This window comes from Bos taurus, chromosome 5 (assembly GCF_002263795.3).
Source record: "Bos taurus isolate L1 Dominette 01449 registration number 42190680 breed Hereford chromosome 5, ARS-UCD2.0, whole genome shotgun sequence".
In the NCBI taxonomy this organism is placed as follows: Eukaryota; Metazoa; Chordata; class Mammalia; order Artiodactyla; family Bovidae; genus Bos; species Bos taurus.
In genome coordinates, this window is record NC_037332.1 from 108,292,646 (window position 1) to 108,315,008 (window position 22,363).

The window sequence follows — 22,363 nt, forward strand, 5'->3', positions numbered from 1 at the left end:
GACAGCCTGCAGTCTGGCCCTGAACTGGGCCACAAATGGCTCCTCAAGGACTCAGAATGGTTCAGAATCAACCCTCTGGTTCATATATACCTGTGTGGTTCAGAACCAACCCTCACATTTATACACACCTGTGTGGTTCAGAACCAACCCTCAGGTTCACACACACCTGTGCGGTTCAGAACCAGCCCTCAGGTCCACACATACCTGCATGCATTGAAAGACGATGCCGGGCCTCTTCCCCCCGACCCTCGCCCCATGTCCCATCCTCAGGGGACCCAGCCTGAAGGGCTTCGGGACTTTAGTTGTCGTAACTCCCAGGGCTGTGGGGCAGGAGAACTCACCACCAGGGACTCGTTGAATTCGTGGTTCAGGTCGGCCTCCTCGGCAGCCTCCACCAGATTCTGCGGTGGGGACACGAGGGGAGAGTGAGCGGGGAAAGGAGGCCAGGGGCCCCGTAAGGTCCACTCCCAGGGATCCACCCACGAGAACCAGGGACAGACACTCAGACCAGCGCCTGCACCGAACGTGCACAGCAGCGTTAGTCTCAGTGGCCAAAAGGCAGACGCAGGTCACAGGACAGGAGACCAGTCTGCAAGGCGACACCCAGGGTCCTTTAAGCTACACAGTGTTCCAGGGAAGGTCAGACACAGAAGCCTGGGGACACAGCCCAGAGGTCAGCCGTGGCCAGGGGCGAGCAGGACTTTGCAAGGCAGTGAAACTACTCTGTGATCTATGGCAGTGGGTACATGTCATTACATGTTCGTCCAAACCCTTGGGATGCACACCCCCAAGAGTGAACCCTCAAGCAGACTACGGACTTCAGGTGACAATGACGCATCGGTGTCCATTCGTTGATTGTACAAGTGTACCACCTGGTGGGGGTGTTGGCAGCTGGGAAGGCTGTGTTTGTGAGGGCAGGGGAGTAAATTGGAACTCTGTGCTTTCTTCACAATTTTGCTGTCAACCTAACACTTCTTTAAAAATTAAAGTCATTGGGACTTCCCTGAGGGTTTAGTCGTTAAGACTGCACTTCCACTGCAAGGGGTTTGGGGCTGATCTCCAGTTGGGGAACTAAGATCCCAAATGCTTCATGGAGCAGCCAAAAATAAATAAATAAATAAAATATATTAAAAAATACAAAGAGGAGTTCCCTGGTCATCCAGTGGTAAAGACTCCAAGCTTCCGGTGGAGGGGCTGCAGGTTTGATCTCTGGTCAGGGAACTTGATCTCACATGCTGCAACTAAGACCCAGTGCAGCCAAATAAATAAACAAATAGCTTAAAAGAAAAAAGATAAAGGAAAGAAAAGGTGCAGTAAATAGAAGTAGAGACACAGCAGGGCATTTATTACCAGGAAGATGGGATTTTACATCATTTGCCACCCTCTGGGTCTCTGTTTATCCTCCTGTGAACTGGGCAGAGCAATCCTTGCTGCCCTGCACCCAACCCTCGTGGCTGAGGGCAAGATGAAGAAGTTCCACGGGGCAAAGGTTATTTAGGGCTGCTCTGCAGGAGATTCCCCATGGCACCCTCATGGAGGGTCTGTGGCTGTGACCCTGGAGGGAAGGGGGAGGAGGGGAAAAAGGGAGGAGGGGAGAAGGGGGATGGTGGAGAGGAAGAGGGGAGGAGGGCAGGGAAGGCGGGGAGGGGGTTCACTTCACAGGCAGTCAGTCACCCCATGGCCCTCCCACCCTCTGCCCCCACCCACCATTCACTCAGCGGTGACTCCTGGGCCCTCACTCTGCACCCCGTCCCACCACTGAACCTGAAATCATGATGCAGGTCTTTCTTGACACCATGGGCTGACCCTCCAGCCCTGGACGCTGTTCCCTAAGGCAGGGCACCCACCCCAGCCCTCCTCTCTCTCCCCTTGCCCCCACCCCACCTCCTTTACAAGGGTCTGGTGGCTCACAGAGCTATGGGGTGGAAGGTGATGTGAGTGGGAGGGCCCAGGGCGGGTGTTTGGTGTCTGGGGTGGGCAGACCCCCAGACCCCAGGCTGAGCACCTGGACAGCCTCCACTTTCCTGCGGAGCATGGTCTCCATGTCCTCTGAGAACTTCCTCACCAGCTCCAAGCCGTCCACCTCCTTGATCTTCAGACTGGACTCCACGTCCTTGTATTTCTGTTCAGGAGACACACACCTGTTTTCTGGGACCCAGAAGTCCACCCGGATGGCTAGCAGTCTCCGCCCTCCCACTGGATGTCCACACCGGGGCCAGGATGGCCCTGTCTCCTCCAAAACCTCTCCTGCAGATGACAAGTGACTTCTCTTATCAGACGTCCTCTGATTCACATCCGTCAGAGGGAGAGGTTGAGGCTCAGACAGGTCGTGAAACTCAACTGAGGTCACACAGCTGCTCAGGGGCTGGGCCTCCACATGCTGCCTCCAGGGATGGCTCTCAGGGGCTGCGAGGTCCAAGATCGTGGTGTGCCCCCCACAGCCTATGAGCCGCAGGGCTGGGCACTGCCTGACCCTCGGCCAGTGAGCCTGGGCGCTAAGAGGGCCACTGAGTCACTGTCTGGGCCCTGGGAAGCCACCTGGGCACAAGTTGCTTAGTTCCCCAAACTGCAAGTCCATGGCTTTTACCCCAAACAGTCATGGCTCCAGCTCCCTCATGAGTCAGAGGAAGGAGAAAATCGGAAGAAACTTGCTTGGCTGAGGGGCTGGTGTGGCGGTGGGGAGAGTGAGGGGAGTCGGGGGGAGCTGGCATTGCTACCTGCCCAGGACTAGGACAGCCGGAGGGGACAGGCATGACCTTAAAAGCCAGAGGCTCCTTTCAGCAGTGCTTAAGAAACAATCTGAAGCTGCAGAGGGGATAAGATGGGGAACATGGACACTCGGCCATGGGCAGTAGGACAGCAGCACCCTCCTTTGTGATGGTCTGGAAGTCGCGATGCCAGGGGGACTGGAGCTTGAGGGGTCTAGTGAGAAGCTGGTGGGTCATCTTTAATCGACAGAGCAGTGAACTACTCATGGGGGGTGGTGGCCAGCTCCTGCCCAGGGGCCCTGCAGCCAGGACACCGTGGCAGGCAGGGTGGAGCACTGAGTGGGCGGCTCTCTGCTGGCCCCTTCCTGCTCCCCAGTGTGGGGCCTGCATCTGGCCCACTCACTCCCTCTCTGGTCAGTCCCTCACCCCCACAATCTCTTGTTCCCTGATCCCATCTCAGTGTTGGCTTCCTGGCCCCTGAGCTGACATCCCACCAGCTTGCTCTGTGTCTCGGGCAAATCGTTCCTCTCCCTGGGCCTCAGTTTCACCATCTGAAATGGGGATTGGATTAGATGGCCCCCAGGGCCCTTCATAAGCACAGACATCCTGCTTCCCCACCTGGACAGAGTCCCTGTCTCTGACCACCTGGCTGACTGCCCAGCTGCCCTGGGTGGCACTGACCTTCTGCAGCAGGAGGGAGCCCGAGTACTTGGTGACAGTGTCATACAGGTCCCGGCCAAAGGTGTCTGCCCACAGCTTCACTCTGCCAGACAGAAGGAGTACAAGTGTGCATGCATACACTCACACGCACATGCACACACACATGAATGCACACACGTGCACGTACACACACGGAGACAGATGTACACACGCATGTGCAGATGCACATGTGCATGTATACACGCACACACAGAGATGCACACATGCGTGTGCAGACACACATGCATGTACACATGCACACACATATACAACCCATCCACAGACCCTTGCACACACATGCATGCATACATGCACATACATATACACACAGGGAGAAACAAAGATTCACTCATGTATACACACAAGCACATACACACATGCACACACACATAGACACAAAGATGCACACATGCACACACACACACACGTACACATGCATGCACACACACCCAGATAGATGCACACAGACGCATGCACATAGGAAGCCTGTGTCTACACGCAGAGACACCCACTGTTGCACATACACAAACCTGCACAATCATGCAGGGACACAAATAACATAGACATACACGTAGACATGGACACACACAGGCACACACAAATTACACAGTGCCGTACACCCAGGAGAACACACCAACACAGTCCACCCTCTGTAGGGCAGGGACCCAGAGGGCCCGTCAGGACTCAACAGTTACACTATGATCAGAGCACCTTGGCTAGGACCCCGCTGAGGGGCAGAGCTGACCACCCGGAGCCAAGCCTTAACCCCACACCCCAAGGACTAGAGAGAAAGGAACGAGGCTGGGGGTGGGCAGGCTGGGCGGGAAACCCTGAGGACGTGCACAGATGCAGCTTCTCGGCCAGCTGTCCTCCAGCTGCCCCTTGCAGGGTCACCCTGGGGCCACGACTCCTCTTCTAAAGGCTCGGTGGCAGGGTGTGAGGCAGAGAGGCCAAGCCTCTGAGCTGTGTCTGGGAGGTTGGGGCCACAGGCAGGTGACAAAGTAGAGGTGGGACCCTCTCCGTGGGGACAGTGAACTGCAAACCTCATGCTCGGCTCAGCCCCACACAAACCCTGGGCATCCATGGGCTGCAGGGCCCCCTTCTGTAAGGCCAAGGCTGACAGCAATCTGACTCGTGCTGGGCTCAGGTGTGATGAACAGGTAGCCCCTTTAGTCCAGGATGTTCTGCACCCATCCCAACTGGAACTGTATTTAACGGAGCCACCAGAACTGAGCACTAAAGACCAGACAGCCCCAGGGAGCCACACAGTACTTTATACACAGTTGTGAATGACTGGAAACTTCCCTGGAGCTGCTCTTAGTGACAGAATGTAGGACTGGGGCCAAGAGGGAGGCAGACAGGTGTAAAAAGGGAATGGGGAACCCCCCTTCACTCCCCCTGACTCCTGGCTGCACAGGTGGTGGTCAGTTTAGGCCTGTTTACCCTCATAATGTCGAGATGTGGGTTTCCTGGCAAATCCTTGGGGGAGCCTGATGGTCACTTCCAGCAACTCAGCTCCCACTCCAACCTCTCATCCTGCGATCACCCCGCAGGTGCTGGGGGTGCCAGGAGTCGTGGGGGCTTCCATGATCAGGTCTGGGGAGGGGTAGGGGTGGGGCCCCAAATGGCTGAGATTTGGGGAAGAGAAGTTCACAGGGGAAATGGACAGGGGGACTGGGTGGCCGAGCCCCAGGGGATCTGGAGGGGGGCGAGGACTGAGATGGGCTGGGGAGGAGAGGGGGGAAAGGGTATCTGGGGCGGGGGGCTGGCCTCGAGGCTTACGTTTCCACAGGGATCCTGACCTGCCCCCGTGTGGGGGACAGGGACGTGCTGGACAGCAGACACAGGAGGATCGCCGTCTTCCGCAGGGAGGCCCAGGTCACAGGGATGGGGCTGGGGTCTGTGTGGTTGCTGGGGGGCCCAGGCATGGTGCCCATGTGGGATGAGGCTGGGGAGCAGCCTCAGACCCTGAGCTTTGTCTGCCCAGACCCCTCGCACGGCCCACACCTTCTGCTTCTGGGTCTGGACAAGCCTGTGGTTCCCCAGCTTCCAGTAGGGTCCTGGCTGCAGTGTCTGTGCGTAAGGAGGGGGCTCCCCTGTCTGTCTCGCAGAGGGGTGGCCCCACCTGAGCAGCAGGCTCCCAGGAGAGGGGCTGACTGGAGAGGCTGGAACAGAATGAGCCAGTTAATCCGCCGGCCTCTTCTCTAATCCCCGCCCGGCAGCAGGAGGGTGGAGTCAGGGACCTCAGTGGGATTATCCTGGTTTCAGAAGTGGGGGCCAGCTCACCACGCATGAGCCTCAGTCTCCCGCGTCACAGAGGCAGACCAGTCTCTGGACCCAGGAGACGACAGAGCGACCCTGACCCTGTGATGAATCTGCTCCTGAAAGCTCAGAGCCATCCTGGGACCCATGTGAGCATCCCCGTTTGCTCAGGGAGGCGAGGGGACAGGGTGTCTCTACGTGGGCTCCCACGTCCAGCCTGCTGCCTTTGGCCAGGTCACAGGTAATGTCCACAGCCAATGGCCCCAAGTCCTCCACGTCTCACCTGGTTCTAGGTCGGGGACCCATTTTCTGGGAAGCTCCAGCCCCCCGCCCCCGCCCTCCCCACCCCTTGCACAGATCCAGCCCCTAATGCACGTCCAGCCACTGCTGGTCAAGGCCTATGTCCATCTGCATCTCAGGTCCTCTGTCTGACTTCCCCCATCCTAGGTGGAGCTGGGGGGGACTGTGGGCCACAGGGGTTCAGCCGAGAGGAAGCCAAGCAGGGATACTGCCGGGGTCCAGCCCCGGTGGATCTAGGGAATTCGAAGCGGGGACGGCGTCGGCGAGGATCAGGAAACAATTGCTTAATTAAACGTTAATTAAGGATATAAAGAGTAATAGAATGAGGATAGCTCAGTGAGGAAATTCAGTGGAGAAAAGAGGCTGAAATAAGGATAACTCAGTGAGGAAATTCAGTGGAGAAAAGAGGCTGAATAATTCAGCCAGAAGGTAAGAGAAAGAACGACATGTTGAGACCAAGTTTCGGTGAACAAGGCCCGCACTTTTTTCCAAAGTTGTTTTTATACCTTAAGTTATGCATAGAGGATAATGGGGGAAGGGGTAGAGTCATGCAGTAAGCCAGGCTTTCTTCCTGCAAACTTATCATATGCAAAAGTTTAGGTGATTTGCATCATCTTCTGGCCCGGAGGCCTTTTTCTCTAAAGGTGATTATTCTAAAGTCAGGCGCCAGCCTCCAAAAAGCATTAGATAAAGTTGCATTCCTACAGAGCAAAGGTGTGGTGGGCTATAACAAGAAAAAGAATTAACTCAAGGGTCCCAGGTTACAAACATTAAAGCTACTACTTACACCAATTATATTAATCAATACACTGCCAGGGACACAGCAGGTAAGGGATATGGAGACTTAGCAGCAAACATTGGCCCAACAAGTGAAACTCCCTTCACCAATACAATTTCTAATCAATCTTTTAACTGCTCAAAGGAATCTGTATTTAGACAGTTTAGAACATCTCGTGCCTCTCACAGTTTGGAGGCTCTGAGCAATCACATGTGGCCAGAAAAACCTATTCAGGCAGGCTAGAGGACTTTCAAGGGAGTTTGTAGGTTGAAACACTGTCACACCCAGGAATTATTAACTGGAGCTGTAAGCTAACTCTTTTTTCAGAGAGATAGTGGGGGACAGCCCCCCGTAAAGTCAGAGGTGTAGGTGAAAGCACAAAGCAGAAAGTAGGCAGACTCTGGTTTTGGGGGTAGATTGCTCGAGAATTTCCAGGGAGACTCCTGAGGCTTGATCCCGCCTTTGCGTATGCCAAGCCTCCTTCCTCATGACCTTTGCCAAGGGTGGAGCTCGCTCCCCGCAGGATACAATGAGTCTGGCTTGTGTAGCCACCTAGACTGTTGTCTCCAGCCATCCTGGCAGGGTGGCTCCAGGGACACTCACCGCCTGCCCTCAGGGCTGCTGCCCCACAACTGGACCACCCCCCAGCAGCAGCGTGACCACCTCACAGCGTCCCGCACTGGCAGTGTGCAGGAGGGGAGGGAAGCAAGACCACAAGCTTGTCTGCAGAAGATTCTACCCACGATGGGATAAAGCGGTCAGTGAGGGCCTGGTTCTCTCCAGGCCTGGTGCTCCTGTTAGGAAGCAGTCGACACTGATTGCCCATAATTATAAACATGACATATGCTGTCTTCTCTTCCGACAGGAATTACACATAACAGGATTTGATGAAAATTCTTGTCTCTGGGGGCCCAAACTGGCAATAGTGCCTTATGAGGCCACATCCACCCCTGCCACCGGTCAGAGTGCTTCTTGGTTGGTGCATCTTGTCCTGATCAAACTCGCTGCTTCCTGCAAAGTGGGGCGTGGGGCTGCCACAAAAGCAGAGAAATGCCCGGAGAAGCAAGGGTTCCCAAGACAAACTCCTGTGCATCCCTGGTGGGGAGTCAGTGCTGCGTGTCTGGAGGGGCAGTGATCGCTATAGATGCTGGAATTTAGCTCCTAGGAATGCTGGGTTTCAGGGGAATTCTGCATACTCTTCATTATGAATCATAACAAATTTAGAAAAAGTGCCACAGAGGGGTATTGGTCAATTAGCAAATAAAAAGAATCTGTGACTTTTCTAGGTTTCGTGATTTTTGTGGTATTCATCCACTTCTTAAAGTTTGTCATTTGGAGTGACTCTTTCATTTTATTTTTTAATTTAATTTTTTGTTTTTTCAATTAAAAAAAATATAGTTGATTTATAATGTCTCAGGTGTATAGCAAAGTGATTCAGTTATACATACACATACACCACTTCTTTTGGATTCTTTTCCATTATAGGTTATTACAAGATATTGAATATATTTCCCTGTGCTACACAGTAGGGCCTGGTTTATCTATTTTATATATAGTAGTGTTTGTCTGTTAATCCCAAGCTCCTAATTACTCCCTCCCCCAGACTCTGTTATTTTAAATAAATGCTCCCTTTTATGCCTCCCTCTGCACCCGTGTTCTGTGTCTGCTGTGGGTGACCCCCCACGTGACGTGAGCCATGATCCCCTGGCCCGCCCCGCCCCATTCTAGCACCTGCTCACTGCGGCCGCTGCCTGACTCTGACGCTCTAGGCCCTGGAGCTGCTAGGAAGATCTGTCCACATCACAGACATGGGGGTGATTGGTTCCCCAGCCCCTCAGATCTGCTGGGAAGCCCGCAGACTTCTTGCAAAGAAACAGGCTGATGTGATGTTAGGGTGGTGGGTAAAGCACTGGGTGCTGCCCCCACAGGCTGTGTAAAGAAACACGCCTTTCCAGCATCTCTAAGACACAACTCGCTGTGCACACATTGTCCACTCTGGCCCGCTCCAGCTATGGGTCCCCTTACTGCACCACTTATGGCTCCCCAGGACTGCAGGGGCTTGGTGGGGAGGGCAGAGGGCTTCAGAGTTGAGTCCTTCAGAGGGGGCATTTCTTAGCAGAAATAAAATGACCAGAGCAATAGCTAAGGGCATTACCAAACTCAGAGAGGCCTCTGACCTTCAGACCTCAGGGCTCAGCCCTCAGCTGTTGGCCAGGAAGGAGAGAACTTACATCTGGCTTTATTCTTACATCCAGCTTTTATTCCCACAAGGGGAAGAGTATTTCAGTCTTTCATCTCAACTTCCCTAAATTTAACCCTCTTTTCTAGGGAATCTTCCTGGTGTCAGCCCCTCACCATGCCCTGGAGATGTGAGGCACAGATTGGAAGGAAGGGTGGACGTGATGCTTGAGATAAATACTTAGAGTCTATCCAGGGACCCTGGTCTCAAAGCCACCACTCGGCTGAGTGCCGTCATGCCTAAGTGAAGTACTTAGCAGCATAGTATGGATAGAAGAGACATTTATTCTTTCCTTGTGGTGGGAAGAAGGCAAGGAGCAATTTTAGGGAAGGCCTCCATAGTGAAAGGGACATCTGAATTGGGCTTTAAAGGATGAACAGGAGTTCACCAGTTGGAGACTCTTGAAGGGACTGTTATACAGAACGGATAGGATAGGAGAAACAGAAGGAGCAAAAGCAGAGAACCATGGGTATATAATGCTGTAAACACTTTTTTGGTAAGTAGTGAGACTCTCATTGTTTATTACTGCAAAGTTATACTTAGTGGCTTAAAAATAAAAGCAATTATCTCTTTAGCTCCTGAGTGTGTGTTTTGAGCAAGGCTGCACAGAAAAGGCTCATTGGTATCCCACGTGGTGTCAGCTGGGGCAGCTCAGTGGGGGCTGGAGGGTCCATCTACAGGAGGGTTTGCTCATATGTCCCGCAGGTCTGTGCTGGCTGTCGGCTGGGACCTCAGCAGGGGCTGAGGCTGGGAGACCTGCTTCCCCTCCTCATGGGCTGCTTGATTTTCCTGCAGCACAGGGGCTGGACTCTGGGTTTCTTTGGAAAAGAAACTTTCCTCCAATCATCCCACTGAGTCCTTTTACTATTTTTGTTTTTAAATATTTATTTATTTATTGGCCACATCTTCCGGCATGCGGGATCTTAGTTCCCCAACCAGGGATTGAACCTGTGTCCCCTGCAGTGGAAATGCAGACTCTTAACCACTGGACTGCCAGGGAGGTCCATGGAAGCCATCTGAAAACGTAAGTCAGATCATGTCACTCTGCTCAGAGGACCCAGCAGCTGCCCACATCAATGAGAGTAAAAGCCAACGCTTGTTCCACAGTCCCAGGGCCATCACGAGCTGACCCAGCTTCCTCCCAGGCCCGTGTCTTGCCAGCTGCTGCACCACAGCGGCTCCACAAGGGGCCTGAGCCCCCTCCGTGGCCCTGCTTGCCCTCTGCCCCTGTTTCTATTGGACAAGTCCTGGAAGGGGGGGATGACAATTCAATTGACTTGGAAAGAGTTTATTAAAGGGACTATTTACAATTAAAAGATGATTGCTCCTTGGAAGAAAAGCTATGACAAACCTAGAGAGCATATTAAAAAGCAGAGATGTCACTTTGGCAATAAAGTCCGAATAGTCAAAGCTATGGTTTTTCCAGTAGTCATGTATGGATGTGAGAGCTGGACCATAAAGAAGGCTGAGCACCGAAGAGTTGATGCTTTCTAATTGCGATTCTGGGGAGGACTCTTGAGAGTCCCTTGGACAGCAAGGAGATCAGATCAGTCCATCCTAAAGAAAATCAACTCTGAATATTCATTGGAAGGACTGGTCCTAAAGCAGAAGCTCCAATACTTTGGCCACTTGATGTGAAGAGCCGACTCATTGGAAAAGCCCCTGATGCTGGGAAAGATTGAAGGCAGGAGGGGAAGGGGGTGAAAGAGGATGAGATGGTTGGATGGTATCATTGACTCGATGGACATGAGTTTGAGCAAGCTCTAGGAGATGGTGAAGAACAGGGAAGCCTGGTGTGCTGCAGTCCATGGGGTCACAGAGTCGGACACGACTAAGCAACTGAACAACAACAAGAACATTTACAAAGAGGTGAATAGGGTACTGGGGAAACCTCAGGCACTGCAGTCGCACCAGCAGGACACAGCGGATACTGATCCCCGGGCCTGCAAACCTGGATGGGCTGAGCTGTCCTACAGGAAGAGCTGTCACTCAGAGCAGCTTCAGTCACAATCACCACGAGCTGGGGGGCCCAGGTGCCCATCAACAGATGGTGGGTAAACAGAGCAGTCTGTGCACACAGGGGGATGTGGTTCAGCCTTAAGGAAGGAAGCTCTGACACCTGCCGCACCATGGAGGGGACTTGTGGACATTGTACTCAGTAAAATAAGCCAGACAAAGAGGGACGTGTATTGTGTGATTCCGCTTGTAAGAGGTCCCTGGAGGAGTCAGAGTCATAGAGACAGTAGTAGAAGGGTGATACCAGGGGCTGGGGGTTAGTGTTGGTGAGGGCGGCGTTTCAGTTTTGCAAGATGCAGAGTTCTGGAGATGCTCGCATGGTGGTATGAATGTGTGTGTGTGTGTGTGAGATAGTCGCTCAGTCATGTCTGACTCTTGCAACTCCACAGATTGTAGCCCGCTAGGATCCTCTGTCCATGGAATTCTCCAGGCAAGAATACTGAAGGGTACTTAGTGGTATCGAACTGTATACTTAGAAATGATTAAGATGGTGAGTGGGTTTTTTAAAAGCTGGAGAAAAGGGCACATCTGCAGCTGCCCTGGGCAGGGCCATGTGTCTGGACTCCTACTCAGATCCCCGGAGACCGCTTCTCAGTTAAAACATTCACTGCTACAAGGCACTGGTTCCGGCTCCTGGAGATTTGGAGACTCTGGCCCAGGAGAGTTTGGGCTCAGATTCCCAGTGCCTTTAATCACACATGGCCAATCCTACTCTTAACCCAGGAGGAGGGACAGAGAAATAAGGCCAGGAAGCAGGGTGCTGTGTGTCTAACTGCCACGCACCTCCTCCAGCCCCATACCACCCTGCGGTTACAGGAACCATGCCTTGGATGCAGGTCACAGGCCCAGCATCACCCTGGTGTCAAGCTGGATTTGCTGGCGCTGTGGGACACCAGACCCCCGCCTTCTGCCTATAGAGTCTCGGACCCTTCAAAGCCCGGGGCAGCAGGTGTGTGCTCATTAGAGCCCGGCCAGGCAGGCCACCGGTTGCCCAGAGAGGCCCTTTGGGGACCTGCTGGGTCTATAAATACCTGTTAGAGGAAGTGAGTGTGTTTAGGGGGAGGGAAAGGAGAAGGGAGGCCCCGAGGGGCCTGGGAAGCTAGGGGGACTTGCTGGAAAAGAACTTGGTGAATTTCCATGCTCTCTCAGACCCAGGAGCAGCACAGAGAGGCCACAAGGGGAAACGAGACCAGCTGCCAGCCACTGAGTCCCTCCCGCACCCACAAGTGAGGGCTGGCTCAGAGTTGGGCTGGGGGTGACACGTGGGAATGTGACGTGGTCCAGGGCAGAGGCTGAGCAGCACCACGGGGGCAGGACAGGACCGTGCTTCACTGAGGGGACACAGAGGGAACCCACAGCTTCTGTCTTCCCAGCCACTGCCAACCTTGACCGAGTGGGCTCGAGTGGCAGCTAGAAGAGAGGGCTCCAGAAAGTGCTGGAGGCCTGGTGCCTGGTCTTTGCCTGTAATTGCAGGTGGGACTCAGGGCAGAGGCTCCCCTGGTGGCCTCGGCTCCTTCTTAGACTGGGTGGCTTGGACTGGGCTGGGGCATGGTGTCTGCCCAGACTGCCCTGAGCTCCGGCCCCACAACAGGGTTTGCATTTGCTCAGCCTGGTAAGTCCCAGATCCTCTGGGGAGGAGTGATCCAAGTGACCACCACCAGGGAAGGATGCATCTGTCCTTAGAGCTGGGGCCACTGCACTGAATTTAATAGGAAGGCAGGACTCATTGGTAATTAGCCTGTAATTATCCTTTTAAATAGAACAAACATTTTCCTCGCAATCTTACTTAAACGACTCATTTGTTTAACAGACTTCATAGGCAATAAGAGCTCAGGCTCTGGTGTCTGGGTTCTGGGTCTGAATTCTAGCTCATTTATTCAGCATTGTCATGCAGGGCACCCCATTATCCTTGTCTGTGGAACAGAGATGACATTCCCTATCTGTGTAGGGCAAGTATGTATTCAGTGCAGGTAACAGGAAGCCCAGCTAACAAAGGAGGACTGTCAGCACAGAGCCAAGGTCTGGGTGCTTCATCTCTCCACTCTCCCCTCCTTTGTATTCTGTGTTCATCCTCTTGTGACACTTGTTACCTCATTGTCGCAAGATGGCTGCTGCCCTTCCGGACATCACATATGAGTTCAAGGCAGGAGAAAGAAGGGCCTTGCCACATGCTTCTATTCTTTTTAGCAGGAAGGCACACATTCTCCCTAGAGTCTCACTGGCCCCCTCTGCTGGCAGACTTTAGCTCTGACATACCGGCCAGAAGTGAGCAACACTGTCACCCGGAGGTATAAGGTGGGCTGGAGAGATGGGAGGGGGACGGTCCCCATCCCCGGGTCTAACGAGTCCCAGGGTCTCACCTGGGGCTGGCGTTGGTACCAAGGAAGACCAAGAGGCCAGGTGTTGCTCGGACAGCGTGCCTGCCGCACGCCTGAGCACGGATGAGGTTTTGACCAAGTTCTTAGTGCGGGAGATGGTGCTGAGAAACGGCCTCCATTACTGTTCACACATAAGTTCTCTTCCTGTGCATTGACTGATGGGCAACCCTCCAGCCCAGGATGCCTTCAGGGGAGGTAGCGTGCCTGCTCCTTGAAGAAGAGACCCTGTGCTCCAGGAAGAAAGGAGGAGGCGACTTCACTGGCCAGTGTCCTCCGGGGGGTGTCCCAGGTCTTGCCTAGGGTACAGGGGACTGGAGTTTCAGTCCACGTTGCCCTTGGGTGCTTCCAAGGAAGGGATTCCTGATTCTACCTGGAGAAAGAGTGGCAGAGGTGCTAGTGGGAAAGGAGAGTAACACCCCTCGTTTCTGGGGCTCTCAGTTCCACCCCCCCAGAGGATGAGGCCCGGGCCTGGAGGACTGTGTATGGTTCATCCCCGCTCCTTGCCCGCGCTCTGCAGAACCCCCTCATCACGGGGTCCTGCAGCCACCCTGGCCCTTCCCGTCTTGTCACTGTCCTCACACCGCGGCCGATCGGCAGGCCAGTCGCCCTCGATGGGGAGGGTGCCGTGACACATCCCGGGTGGGTAGGGGGGAGGCCTGGGGGGGGGGCAGCAAGCGTCAGCAGCTGTGTGGGAGCCACACGTGAGCGAGCACAGGCAGCTATTGGTACCGGGGGAGCCTCTCGGCAATTTTGGGAAGTGCAGCTAGAGGCTCATCCCTCTTAGCCTAAGCCGTGTCCTCATTTCCCCTGAGCGGGAGGGGGAGAGTGCGGGGGCGGGAGGCAGAGGGCAGCGAGAGGGGGGCGCCCAGGGCCTCTGCAGCCAGGTGTTTGCAGGCTCACTCGACCGTGACCACCGGCCTCTGGGTCCCCTGCTCTCTGTTCTTCCGGCTCACTGCCTTGATCTCTCCTTTCGTGGGGCCTCCTGGTTCCCTGGGGGCTTCCCAGGTGGCACAGTGGTAAAGAACCTGCCTGCCAATGCAGGAGACATAAGAGACACAGGGTTGATCCCTGGGTCTGGAAGATCCCCTGGAGGAGGGCACGGCAACCCACTCCAGTATTCTCGCCTGGAGAATCCCTTGGACCTGGTGGGCTGCAGTCCATGGGGCTGCAGAGTCAGACACGGATAAGCAACTTACCGCGCATGCATGCCTGGTCCCCTGGAGAAGCCACATCCCATGCAACTTTGTGAGCCATCCGGGACCCTCTTCACTTTTCCCATCTGTTACCCCTGCTCCCCCCATCCCTGTCCATTTCTCATTTTCTCTTCTTGTCAGGACCCAGCAAACCCTCCTGCCATACACTGGCTCTGTCGGGGTTGGGAGCTTGGAGCCACGAGGATAGCAGGGCTCTCTCCGGGAGGGGGAAGCCCACAGGCTGCCAAGGAGGCGGACGCACGAGAAACTTCTAACCCGAGGTGAGTGTGGCCATCTGAACATCACTCTCATCTCTTCCATCAGTTATTCATCTTCTCCTCTCAGAGGAAGCCTGTTTGCTTTGTTCACTATTCCCAGCACTGAATCAGTACAGATATATACAGCAAGTGTCCAATCAATGCTCCTGGAGTAGAAGAAATCTGGTTGCGGATCAGAGCCCTGCAGGGAGCCTGCCGGAAATGCAGGTCCCTAGGCTGCGTCCCAGGCCTGCGGGTCCAGGTCTCTGCCTGGCGGTCCCGGCACCTGGAGCACCCCCTTAGCTGTGCTGCCCTCCGCAGAGGGAAGGATGGGTCAGCTTGGGGACCAAGTTCTGAACAGCCGCCCAGAGGGAGGACAGAGGTTCCCTGGACCGGGCGCTCCCACCCCCAGCAGCACCGTCCAGTGCGACACAGGAGTGACCGCAGGGAGCGCGCAGGGTGAGGGGCTGTGGGGACAAACAGCTGACTGGAAACGGCAGATTCCATGTGCAGACGGCGAAGGATGAAAAGTGTAAACAGTTCTCGTGGGAAGAAGGATTTGTAACATGATCGTAATGACGTAAATTAAAAATACACACCCTGGGCTTGGCAAGGATTTCTTAAAACACAAAAAGCACTAAATTGTAAGAGAAAATTTAATGACTTGGGCTTCTTTAAGATTAAGAGCATTTATAATTGTGTCAAAATGCACCAATAGAAGATCGAAAGACAATAGACTGAGAAGGCGTCTCTCTCTCCAGCAAAAGACTCCACGGGGACGCGAATAGGATGGGGACAAACCCACACTGAAAAGAGGGCAAGAAAGTGCTGGAGCGTGGCCCCAAGACCACGTGTGTGCGGCCAGGACCACACGTGCAGAACCCGTGCTCCACATCTGGAGTTACCTGGGAAACACAAGCTAGACCACCGGACACCACGCGCCACATCAGAGGGGATGGGTTAGGGGAGGGGCTGCTGTTGGGGTGGGGAGTCACGGGACACCATCTGCAGCCTGTCTGGGCGGAGGCTGCTTCCCGGCGACCCCTCTGCTCTCAGGAACAAGCTCGGACCTGCACCGGGAGCCGTGCACAGAAGTGCTCACAGCAGTGCTGCCTGGACGCCCTCGAAGGTCCGCCCCGGGTCTAGCAGTTCAGAGGTCCTCGAAACCAACCTCTCAGACAAGAAGCCGGTGTGGAGTGGAGCCCGGGAGCTGGAGAAGGCCACCAGGACCATGGCTACGTGACCCATTTGTGTGAAATTCAGGAAAGAAACACAGCGGTGAGGGTTGAATGGTGCCCCCCACCCAGATTTGTAAGCCGAGGTCCTAACCCCCGGGACCTGAGGATGTGACCTCACTCGGAGTTCGTGGAGCAGCATGGGCCCTCATCCTCCACGACGGATGTCCTTCTGGAGGGGACTCTGGGGCAGAGGCATGGGGAGGGGTAACACTGCGTGAGGGGGAAGCAGAGCCCAGGTGGTGGCTCTGAGCCCTGAGAAGCCCCCTCCCATCTGCCCCCAACACCCTTAGATGGCCGAAAGCCACCAGAGGTGAGCAGATGTGTGGACCAGTTGTCCCTCAGAAGGAGCCAGAGCTGCTGGCTTCTCCGCCTGACTTCCGGCCCCCAGATCCCAGACAATACATCCCTGCTGTTAATCCTGGGGCGCTCTGCCGTGCACCCCAGGGGCCACTCCAGCAGCTGCTGGGTTCTGAACCCCCTTCTAGTCCTGGGGTTCCACTCCCAACCCTTTGGCCTCAAGGAAAACTTCCCCACCACGAGGGAGGGGACTGGAGCTGAAAGGGGCTTCCAGAGTGGATTTTGGAAGGGGTGTGGGATGACTGTGGGGCACCCCCCTGGGCAGTGGGGTCAGACTACAGGGGTCACTGCTCAGGGAGGCTCAGGAGATTCCGCCAGGGGTAGGATGGGCAGTTAGGAAGGGTGCCAGTGGGCTGATGGGTGTGCACGCAAACACGATGGGCATCTTTGTGGCATGTGTGTGCATGTGTGTGCACGTGCATGCGTGTACATGTGCACGCACATGTGTGCATGTGTGTACACACATGCATGTCCTGAGGAGACTGAGAAGCTACAGGGAAACACAGGGAGGGCCCCCAGCTGGGGAACTGGTCCCTGTCGACCCCAGGCCCCTCCTCCCTTCCCTCTTGGGCTTTCGGGAACCTTCCTTAATTAATGCCTGCAAAATGCTCTCAGATGCTGGAAGCAGCAGTAGCAGCTTTATAAATAAACACTGACTTCTGAAGGTTGACTAATGCCCCTGCCCTTGGGTGTGGGGAGAGCGTGGGGCTGGGGGAGGGGTGGCAGAGGAAGTCCCCAGAGCACGAGGTGGTGTCCCAGACAAGGTCGGGACTCCTCCTGGGGCTGTGTCCCTAGCAGCAAAATCAAGACTGTATCTTTATCTTCACAAGGTCCTCTCTCTTCTTTCCCATCCGGCCTCTGGCCAGGCTTGCAAAGTGGCCTCCAGCAAAGCTTCAGGGCCTTTGGGAGAAGCAGGCAGGGCCGCATGGCTGGCCTGGTCCACACATGACCTGGCCACTTCTTGAGGGCGGCCGGGAAAGGCCCATGACCTGCCCAGTGACCCTTCAGAGGTAACACCAGCAGCAAAGCCACTGGTCTTCGAGTGTCCTTCAAAGACCCCTGTCCAGGGGCAGAGGCAGAGGCGGTGGGGGCCGTGTCACAACCGGCACCCTGGTCAGCTTGGGGCTGACCTTTCCTGAACTTACATCTTAACCAGAAAGGAAGGCCCTTGGAGGACACGGGGGGCAGGCAGGCGGGGCTAGACGAGGCCACGTTTGGTTCAAACCCTCACTGACGGGGATGCTGTGGCTGGGGGCCTGGGTCAGTTCCACCCAGAAATGAGCAAACGAACCACAGAGTCAGGCCTGGACTCAGCCTCCTGACCTGAGGAGCTGCTCACTCGCAGCCCCGAGCCTCCTGGGTGACCGGCGTGTGTACACGGCGATGTGGGCAGAGACCACCCATCCAGTGAGCCTAGGATGCCCACGTCTGGCCTCTGTCTGGACGGTGACCAGACTGCTCGGGCTCAGAGCAGCCTGGTTCATGCGGTCCCCCTGCTGATGGACACAGGTGGACAACAGAGAGGACTGAGGTCTGGGACCCTTGGCCTCAGCTTGGAAAGGACCTCTGTCTGCTGCACACTCCCGCTCCCCAAAGTCTGGGGGCTAAACCTGTCGTTGTGCTGTGGACATGATCACTCTGCTCCTGGGGGGAGGGGGGAGGGTAGTCCCCCAGGACCTGTGAGTTCTGAACCCAAACTTGAGCACCAAGTGGCCACAGCGGCACCTGGACTTTGGATCGCTGGGCCAGGAACAGCAGAGAGCGCCCCGGGCGTTGCTTACCTTCTGTTACCAAGCCCACCCCTGCAGTTTCTCACTGGGGACACGGATGTCCAGAGCAGGGTGAGGTCTGTAGATGGTTGACAGCCCAGTGCCCCCGAGAAGTGGGTCTCCCAGGCCCTGCTCTGTCCTCTGCTGCCCAGCTCTGGGCACTCACGTCGGGCAGGGCCCTGATGGCATCTGGGCCTGGGCAGTGGGGAGAGGTGGGGGGTGGTCCAAGGCCCTTTGCTGCCCCATTTCTACTGATTAAACCTGGTGCCTACTGGCGGGGCCACTTCAAAGTGGTTGCTCCTCCCTCAGGAGGACCCTGGGGACCCCGGGTGGGCAGGGGCCATGCTTGTCAGGGGCCTGTCCAGGAAACACACGGAGATATAGCCCCTCTGCCCAAGGAGGTGGGGGCCCGCTCAGGAAACACTGCTCTGCTCCAGTGATGACTTCACTGTCCCTGCGGCAGAGACACAGGGACGGCATTTCCGGGGCTACCGGTTAAGGGAGGATACAGGGGCTACGAGAGATCTCCTGGAACTCCCGGGCTCATCGTCACAGGACACGTGGAGCCTGGTCCCCTGGCTGCTGGGCGGCGCCCCGGTCCTCAGAATGTCACCCCTACCCAGGCGTCGGGCTATGTCTTCCAGGGTTGCGTGCGGGCTCAGCCAGCTGGGACCTCATCTTTCAGATCTGAGAGGTCCCGCAGCCCCCTCACATGTCCATCCAGCACCTGCCAACCTCGGGGAAGCCCATCTTGACTTGCCCCATGTGGCTGCTGCAGCCTCTGGCTCACAACTGCTGGCTCCCACCCCTCTCACCATCAAGAACATTCTCTCCTCCCTCCCACAGTGCCCCAGTTAACTCCCACAGGGGGCTGGTTGCGTGGCGCTCGAGCTGCCACCAGGGGGCCGGTCAGCAGTGCGTGGCTTTCAGCCTCCTCCCCACCCCGCCGCACCCGGAGTTTTAGGACCACAGTCTGCACAGTTTTTATTTGTGTGCTTTCCGCAAGGCTCTGTTGGGAGGCATTACTCATAACTCAGTTTGGTGAAAATCTATCTGGATACTCACGCTTGAGGTAAGTATACCAAGTGTTTGTAACCACCTCTCTCACCCCACCCCGCCTACAATTGTAAGAGAGGGTGCTGAGCATCCGAAACCAGAAAACCAGGCACTCAGCAAATGCTGGGGACCCACCCCCCAGTGTAGCCAGGTGACTCCATGACGCAGAGCTGCTGAGCCTGCTGGCTGCCGACAACATGAGACCTCAGAGACGGCTCTGTGCACCAAGGCCGGAGACGCACCCGGCTTCTCTGAAAAGGAGGGGGTGGCACAGGTCTGCATGGAGTGTGTGCGTGTGCATGCTCAGTCGCTCAGTCGTGTCCAACTCTTTGTGACCCCATGAGCTGTAGCCTGCCAGGCTCCTCTGTCCATGGGATTTTCCAGGCAAGAATACTGGAGTGGGTTGCCATTTCCTTTTCCGGGGGCTCTTCCCAGACCAGGGATTGAACTCAGGTCTCCTGCATCGGCAGGCATCAGATCTTTTAACCACTGAGACACTTGGGAAGCCCTCTGAACAGAGCAGGCAGGTGGAAAGGCAGGTGGCTGCTCTGCTGGTGAGTGAGCAGCTGGGTTGTAGAGGTGACGCTGTGCCCCCACCCCACCCCGGGGGGCTCCACGGGTCAGTTCTGGGCTCCCCCTCCCGCCTGCATCTGGGTGACACCCGGCCGGACCACCTGCACACTGGTATTCAGAGGCCCGAACCTGACGTGACAGCACCTGCCCTGGGAGCTACGCACCAGGGCCACCGGCCTTCATGGTGCGGGCCGACGTGTCCTCTGGCTGGGCTGGCCTGCGGCTGATCTTCCTGTGCAGGACGCATGTCCTCCTGCCTGTCCTGGGACAGGACCCGGGGGCTGTGACCAGTGTCTGAGGGAGAGGCGGTCACCCGCTACCAGGGATGTGGCCCCTGGCCTGGAGTCCATGCTGGCGCTGGGGGGTCGTGCAGAGGCAACCCAGTGGGTGGGCGTCGCAGGGCCAAGCTCGGTATGTTCCTGAGGATGCTGATGAGCGGGGAAGAGCAGAGCGCAGACCTGCAAAGACTGTCCAGGACAGAATATCCCTTCAGCATCTCCTCCTCCAGCCTCACAATGAGGGCTTCACTGGTGGCTCGGATGGTAAAGAATCTGCCTGCAATGCAGGAGACCCAGGTTCGATCCCTGGCCGGGAAGATCCCCTGGAGAAAGGAATGGCAACCCACTCCAGTAATCTTGAATGGAGAATCCCATGGACAGAGGAGCCTGGAGGGCTACAGTTCATGGGGTCACAAAGAGCCGGATATGACTGAGTGACACTTTCTTTTTCTTCCGGCCTCACAATGAGGGTAGGGTGGCGGCGGCAGAAGCTGGGTCATGGGGATGGGGTTGCTGTGCCTTGAAGGTCAGGGCTTCTCCTCTGAAGAGAAGGGGTGAGGGGAGCTATCTCCCACCATCCATAGAGGAGTAGGGGAGAAGAGGGCACAGGGGTGCCCCTCGGGGTAGTAGGCGAGGTCATGGGAGTCCCAGCTGGGCCCTCCATCTGACGGGATGGAGCCCATGCTTCCAGCCTTCATGGCCTGAGGTGGAGTTCCCTGAGTCACTCCTATTTAATCCCTGTGAGGACCTGAGAGGTGTGAACAGCTTTCGCTTTATAAATGAAAAAGCAGCGTCTGAGATGGGGCCCCTCTTCCAGGACTTGGGGGCAAGGCCGTCTGACCAAGGCCCTGTGTTCTGTCCCCACACCAGGCAGAACTGACCTGGGTCCCGTCTCCAGGGTTAAAGTCCAGAGCCCGGGGACCCATCTCACCTTCCTTCTGTGGGATTCTGTCAGCCTCAAGGGGCTGTCGGGAGCCGATGACGTGGAGGCGGGCTGTCTGCAATGGTCTCGGAATTGGGGTGAGGTGGGAAAAAGCAAAGTGGGGTTGTGTGTAGGTGGCCCTGAAGTCCACCTCCTGAACCCTCCAGGGAAAGGCCTTTGGACAAAGCAGCCCCTGCCCCCCAGACACAGAGGGACTCAGCTTCCCCGCCTCCGAGAGCCCTTTGAAGGGGGCTCCGTGTTTGTTCTGAACAAACTGGGCCTGTCACTTCCAAAGCTATTCATTCCAGGAAAGAATGGAGAATTCATTTTCAAACCCGATCACCACAGTGCTGACCTAGAAAGGCCCAGTGAAGCCTGTGGTGACGGTCGGACCGTGCCGGGAGGGGGCGTCCTTCCAATCACACTGCGAGGGGGTGGGGGGGAGCGTCCTCTCAGCTATCTTTGCACTGTCAGTGCTCTGACTGGGCTATTTTATTTATCCAAATCAAGTAAAAAAAATGCTTATTTCAGAAATCAGCCATTTGCTGCCTCAAGTATATTGGGAAATTTTTTCGGTGGCTTTCATTTCCCCCAGCTGGAGAAGCGACCCTGAACACTGATCAAGGATATGCAGGCCTGTTTTAGAGGTCGGACTGCAGTTGGGGAGAAGGTTGATTTTGCTGCAGGTTGAGTATGGGGGGTGTGGGGCTGAGGGGAGTAGTTCCCGGTGTAGGGGCAGCAGGTCCGCGTGTCTCCCCCTGCCCTCCTGCCCGGTAAGAACACAGAGATCCTGCACAGACAGCGATGAGCTTCAAGTGCCGAGGGTCTGTCGTCGCGTCAGATGTTGTGAGTGTTGGAGACGCAGAAGGACCTGTCCCTCCCTGACTCGGGGGTGACAGCAGGTCCCTGGACTCGCTGTACTTGAGGGGCCCGGCAACTTTAGCTCCCTCCCTGGGTGGCGGGTGAGGAGGCGCCCTCAGACCCAGCGTGGCCACGCGCCTGCCCCAGGTCTGCGCTTCCGGTCCATGTCCAGGCGGCAGAAGCTGTGAGGAAACCTACTTCCCCCGCCTCTTTTCTGACCCTAAAAGGAGAGTGAGGCCTGGCTCCCGTGTGGGCATCTGGAGATCTTTTTATGGTCCGAGAACAGGGCTGTAGAAATGCAAAGCTCACTTCATCTCCGTTGCTCGGCAGGGACTAGGTCAACCTGGAGGGCTGGAGAGAGCCCTCCTGCCTCCTTCCAAGGGCGAGCCCCTTGGCTCTGTGAACACAAGCCCAAGCCCGTCTGAGCCACGGCTTCCCTGCAGAGGCTGAGAACTGGCTTCAAGATCTGTGACCTTCTT

The 22,363-nt window shown here is 56.0% G+C and overlaps 1 protein-coding gene across 1 annotated transcript in view; it reads right to left on the reverse strand.

Moving 5' to 3' along the window:
• The window catches only part of CACNA2D4 (calcium voltage-gated channel auxiliary subunit alpha2delta 4), a 66,403-nt gene extending 60,703 nt beyond the window's left edge, over positions 1-5,700 (reverse strand). The window contains exons 1-5 of the mRNA XM_059887280.1: positions 5,651-5,700; positions 5,190-5,300; positions 3,390-3,471; positions 2,006-2,122; positions 342-401 (exon numbers count right to left, since the gene is read on the reverse strand). Coding sequence (XP_059743263.1) covers positions 342-401; positions 2,006-2,122; positions 3,390-3,471; positions 5,190-5,300; positions 5,651-5,700 — 420 coding nt within the window. The remainder of the gene's footprint in view (positions 1-341; positions 402-2,005; positions 2,123-3,389; positions 3,472-5,189; positions 5,301-5,650) is intronic.
• Between the last annotated feature and the right edge of the window lie 16,663 nt (positions 5,701-22,363).